General features: G+C 36.7%; 1 protein-coding gene across 1 annotated transcript in view; it reads left to right on the forward strand.

Moving 5' to 3' along the window:
- The window catches only part of LOC309501087 (CUGBP Elav-like family member 5), a 214076-nt gene that overhangs the window by 188588 nt on the left and 19276 nt on the right, over window positions 1-6212 (forward strand). Inside the window, exon 7 of the mRNA XM_082173061.1 lies at window positions 1603-1747. Coding sequence (XP_082029187.1) covers window positions 1603-1747 — 145 coding nt within the window. The remainder of the gene's footprint in view (window positions 1-1602; window positions 1748-6212) is intronic.

Genomic DNA, 6212 nt, shown 5'->3' on the forward strand with positions numbered 1-6212 from the left:
ATGTTATGTGTTTATAATTTGTCTGAAATTATGTCAGTGTCCAGCACTTTGGCTAACTTCGGTTGTTTTAAATGTGCTTTACAAATAAAATTGTATTGTATTGTATTGTGTGTGTGTGTGTGTGTGTGTGTGTGTGTGTGTGTGTGTGTGTGTGTGTGTGTGTGTGTGTGTGTGTGTGTGTGTGTGTGTGTGTGTGTGTGTGTGTGTGTGTGTGTGTGTGTGTGTGTGTGTGTGTGTGTGTGTATATATATATATATATGAGGAGTGCCATCTGAAATTTTCTTCTTGAATGATCATTTTTATCAAGCTTGTATATTAAAGTTCAATAATTTCACAAATGGCAATGCAAATTACCTATTAATTGTCATTTAAGTAAAATTACTTAACTTAAATATACAAGCTTTATCAAAATGATCATTCTAGAAGAAAATTTAAGACAGCACTAAGAGGCTTTTGCATCTGAACTCTTCATATATATACTGTATATATATATACATACATCAAAAAGAACAGCATTTACAGTATTCAAAATATAAATCTTTTCTTACAATATATATTTTTACTATCACTTTTTATCAATTTAATACATCCTTGTTGAATAGAAGTACTTATTTCTTTCAAAAAAGAAAGAAAGAAAATGACTGACCCCAAATTTTTTCAACGGTAGTGTTTATTGATACAAAATATTTCTATTTTAAATTAATGTTGTTGTTTTTTTTCTATTCATCTAATAATTATGAAAAAAAAGTATCACAGGTTATAAAAAAAAAAATATATATATATATATATATATATATATTAAGCAGCACAACTGTTTCCAACATTGATAATAAATCACCATATTCTAATGATTTCTGAAGGATCATGTGACACTGAAGACTGGAGTAATGATGCTGAAAATTCAGCTTTGATCACAGGAATAAATTACATTTTAAAGTATATTCAAACAGAAAGTCATTATTTTAAATTGTAATAATATTTCACAATATTACAGTTTTTTCTGTATTTTTGATCAAATACATATTACTAGCCAATATAAATAAATGCTAACAAGCAAATGTGTGTATGTAAATGTTCTGCAATGGGGTCATTCCAGGACTCCAGCACACATTAGTTACGTCTGCTTTGTACTGTTGTGTTTTCACAGATGATTGTTGCCATAGTGACATAATTACGATAATTAGCTATGCTACAGTGCATTTGTGTTCGTTAATTCATTTTAGGAATGTCGTTTGATCCAATTTATTTGAACACCTACAGACACATGTTGGATCTCCGACAGGGTCAAGTTATTATAACTAACAAGTACAGAGAAGTGCCGTGCTGTTGTTATTTTTTGTGAACAAGATACCATGATAATATTATGGTTTTGAACATATTTCTTAAAGTAAATATCATTGTACATAAATATGGGAATCTTTCAGTAGTAATTACCGTGTAAGTAAGTAAATACCGTGATATTACCATCACTGTCCTGCAGTGCTTTTTTTGTAAAGAATCCTTCATTTTCAATAAGATCAGATATGTTTTATATTTGTGTTTGTGTTTAATATAATGTAGAATGTTTTGTAACGTAAGCTCTCTGTTGTTTGATTGGTTCAGCTGATGCAGCAGCAGGCGGCGATCATGGCGGCTTCTCACGGCGGTTATCTAGCGCCCAGCGTTGCGTATCCAGCGACACAGATTCACCAGGTGGGGGCGCTCAACATGAACGGCCTGCCTCCCACCTCGATGACACCTGTTTCAGGTGAGTCTGATCACACACTCATTTACATGCCAACTTTGTTTCAGATGTTCTTCCTAAAATGTCTTACAATTTAGCAGAACTGTTCAGAACTTTAAGAATGTGACATAGTTTGTGAAACTGGTTATTCAACACATTGTAGGGTAAGAAATATTTGTATCCATTAAACAGTTTAAGTTCTTATAAAGTGATTTTGGTAACACTTTACAAAAAGGTTCCATTGATTTATTAACATTAGTTAACTACATTAGCTTCTACATCATTTATTAATCTTAGTTCATGTTTATTTACTAATACATTTTGTTAACATTAGTTAGTGCTGTGAACTAACATGAATGAAAACTGATCAATAGTATTTTTATTAACTAACATTTAAAGGCACAATACGTAGGATTTTTGGATAAATAAAAAAAAAATGGTTTAAAAACCAACAAATAGGTTCTGAACTCATAAAACGAGGCATTGGAAAGTTTGTAAGTACATCGGGAGTTTATTTAAATAACACTTGCCTGATGGCTAATGCTACCGCTAACCCGGACGTCGAGGTCACTTCCGTGATTTGGGAAAAGCCCGTAAAAGTCCTGGCAGAAAGCGATGCATAAGGATGTAGTGTAACGACGCCCAGTTCCAGGAATGCACTAATATTTAGTTGGTAGTACCAGTTTGCAACAATTATTAGTTAACACTAAGTTGTCAACACTTCAGAAAAAAAAAAAAAAAAAAAAAAGTTGGATATACTGGCTGTCTGTCAGGACTTTTACGTGCTTTTCCATAATCACTGAAGTGACCTCGACGTCCGGGTTAGCGGTAGCATTAGCCATCAGGCAAGTGTTATTTAATAAACTCCTGATGCACTTACAAACTTTCCAATGCCTCGTTTTATGAGTACAGAACCTATTTGTGCTACTGTAGAAGTTTGGTATCATTCTGGGCATTATTAGTGGGGTAATTTACAAGATACAACCTTGGATCCATTAGCGTCTGCACTAAGACATTTGGCTGATATCTCTAAATAAGCTCTAACTTTAATAATGTTCGACCAGGGGAAAAAAGGCTTCTGGGGGGGTCTTTGGCCTGAGGTCATGGTGCAAAGGACCCTAGGTTGATTTTACCCTGAAAAATCCCTTTAAATCTAGAGAAATCAGCTATTTTAACCGGCTTGTGTCATTGCGTCACCTGTCAATGATGACATATCTGCATTACCGTCGATTTCCGGTTTTACATCCATAGAATCCATGGAAACACCAAATATGCTTTGATATGTAATGCATTTTATTAGACAGGTGAGCAACTGTTTGGATACTTTTAACAACAGAAAACTAATAATTTATATATACAGGGGTGCACATCACTTTTTTGGTCTGGTTCTCAAGGGAGCACCTGGAGATGCTGCTTGATATCACACTTTACACGGCACATACAAGCTGTCGTCATCACTCTCCTCCTGAATGATCTCCTCACTATCTTCTTTTCCCTCTAACATGGTAGATAAAGATGATGATGGTTTTTTTTTAATCAACATTAATGACACAGACAACAGCAGGAATATTAGGCTGCTGTCACTTTAAGACCGAATGCACTGATCAAATATACTGACACGCATCCCGTTTCTTTCTCAACTGTTCACTTATGACATAACCGAGCAAATACTTGCTGAGACAGGTATTTTGACATCATTTTGTATGTATGTGTCCGTTCAAGTAGCCTGGAAATCCAGACCTAAATCTGAAAGATTAATGGTCTGGCGTTGACTAATGAAAATCGGCCAGCTCGAGGGGCGGCACCAAGCATGCATTTGAAAATCTCACTGCACGCAATTGGATAACACTACGACCAATCACAACAATAAACCCCATACGATTATACTCTTACCGTATCCGGTCGGCAAAACAGCAAAAACGTCCTTCTTGCAAAGGAAAGATTCGAGCGCCGTCTTCTGTTCCTCTTTTAGATAAAAAGCCAAGTCTAACTCGTTCATTGTAGCGGCCAAAGCCGTTTCAAACAACTGGTGTTCATCCATAGCCATCTTGCAATGTTTACTAATGACTTCGACGTCACAGCGCTGTCGTTTTCTGTTTAGCTCGCCTCTGGCCCGCCTATATCAGATAACCCGATGTGATTGGTGCAGCTCGGATACAAGGGCATATTTAATGAGCATCATTACTCGACACCAGGGTAACTCGCTGAGCAAATTCAACTTGTGCTCTCGCGAGAACTCTGGATTACCAGGGTACCGTTCAAGCGCAAGTAAACGTGAAAGAGGATTCAATTTGGTGTTCAAGCGCTGTCTGAAACAGAGAACAGTGCGCGAGTCCCGATAAACATGTCCAAATGATAAACTTTGACTCTACGATGATTAAACTTAGCAGTTAATCCACGAATCACATGTGTGCCGAATCTTGGGGCCTAACACGATTAGTCTTATTGTTTGAAAATGTTGTTTTCTTGATTTACCGCGAGTAATATATTTGCATCATGCTTCAGAGACAACACTTTTTCAAGTGACTAACATCGCATAATCAGAAAGAGCTTTTTTTGTAGAAACAGTAATACAGCATTTTCTCATCATACAATATATTTTAAAACGAATTGCATTTCTTTTAGCAACACAAGTCATCCAGCTTTTATTAATATAATATTCTAATACCGATCTAGCTTACTGCAGCATGCAACAAATTATAACATAACTGTCAACACAGTCAAATGTATTTTTAGTATGATTGTTTTAACCAAGTAAAACAATGCTGCGTTACCCCACAATTTGTATGTATAAGTAATAATTCAGCACTCGCGCCTGTTTCATCTGAATGAGATAAAATAATGTGAATTCAAGTGGTCAAACGTAACTGCTACAAAGTTGAAGTTCAGGGAAGAAGGAGGTGGGAACCGGCAAAGTTAAACGACACTTTAATCGTAAAATAAACATAAACAACAAAACGACTGTGCCATATAAGCATAATAAAAGCTCCATGGGACTCGAGACCGGTGTGTCTCTCATTAGCATTTGCTCCAGTGTCCTCGTTCCGCTCCCACGGCTCTCGGCCCCGCCCTGCTTCACACCACAGTAACGGTAATAAAACTTCAATACATTAGCTCACCCATGAACATGATTTCTGTTGAGATGAAGATGACAACTCTCATGATTCCATGCTCATTTACGGCATCATCAGGCTACACCTTTGTTATTGTTTTGAATAAGAGACCTCTAGTGGCGAAACTTACATACTGTGCCTTTAACAAAGATTAATAAATGCTGTAGGAAATATATTGCTCAGCAAATTAGACCTTATTACCTTGATATCTTTAAAAGTGCATTTGGTAACACTTTATTTTACAGTGTCCTTGTTACATATGTTACATGTACTTACCATAGTAATAACAGTAAGTTATGCATAATTACATGCAACTAACCCTCAACCAAATCCCAATCCTACCCTAACCCTATAGTAAGTACATGTAGTTGCTTAATATTACTCAGTACTTAAATATATAATTACAATGTAACAATGACACCTTAAAATAAAGTGTAACCGTACATTTGTAATATATGATTTTGTGTGTGTAGATACACTGAAAAAAAAAATTATTATGGTAAATGCATGTAACATATGTAACAAGGACACCATAAATTAATGTGTTACCTCGTTTTTTTGTGTGTGTGTGTTTTTACAGTGTAGTGAAGTCAACTCTGTGAAACTAGTATACGCTGCATTTTTGTTACATTAGGTCAGTTTACTGGTAGTAAATATTCATGATTTACACTTCGTTTGTACATCAAACCGCATCTCACGTCAAATATCAGCTTCCACTCCCCACTCGCCTGATCAGTGTCATGGACTGGAACACGCTAGAGATTCCTATTGATCCGTAGGAATCGATGACCTGGATGTGAAGCACATCTCACGGATGCGTTTCAGATGGTGACCGCTGGTCCCGCACACACACACACACACACACACACACAGCTGCAGGGTCTAGCTCTTCTTAGCAGACGTTTAAAAAGGAGATACAGGATAGTCCACTGGGTCCAACATGAAAACAAGCTCTTGAATTTGAGAAGCATTTAAATTCATCCGCTGGTCATGATTTAGACTGCAGCTGTTTCTGGAATGGAGGTTCAGAAGATACATTGCAGATATCAAGTTTATTTTGACAATTTTTTAGGAGTAAAAAAGGCATATAGTTGACCTTAAAGCTAACACACATGTACTAATACTCCAGTTTTGATTTCATATGGTCTTTAATTATGTTCATGGAGCTCCCAAACAGGCACGTGGGTTTTAAGCGGCCACATTTGTTCGAGTCTCCTGTAATTGCACGCTGTTGGAAATGCCAGGACTTTGAGTGACAACCGTAATCATCTCACGCTCGAGCGATCTGTGCCCACACAGAACAGATGCTTTCATCTGTGCAGAGGATGACCTTTAGTCTGGGTGCTGTTCTGGGCTCAGGGTTTGCCTTTCATATC

Source organism: Leuciscus leuciscus (assembly GCF_965113295.1).
Source record: "Leuciscus leuciscus genome assembly, chromosome: 6".
NCBI lineage: Eukaryota > Metazoa > Chordata > Actinopteri > Cypriniformes > Leuciscidae > Leuciscus > Leuciscus leuciscus.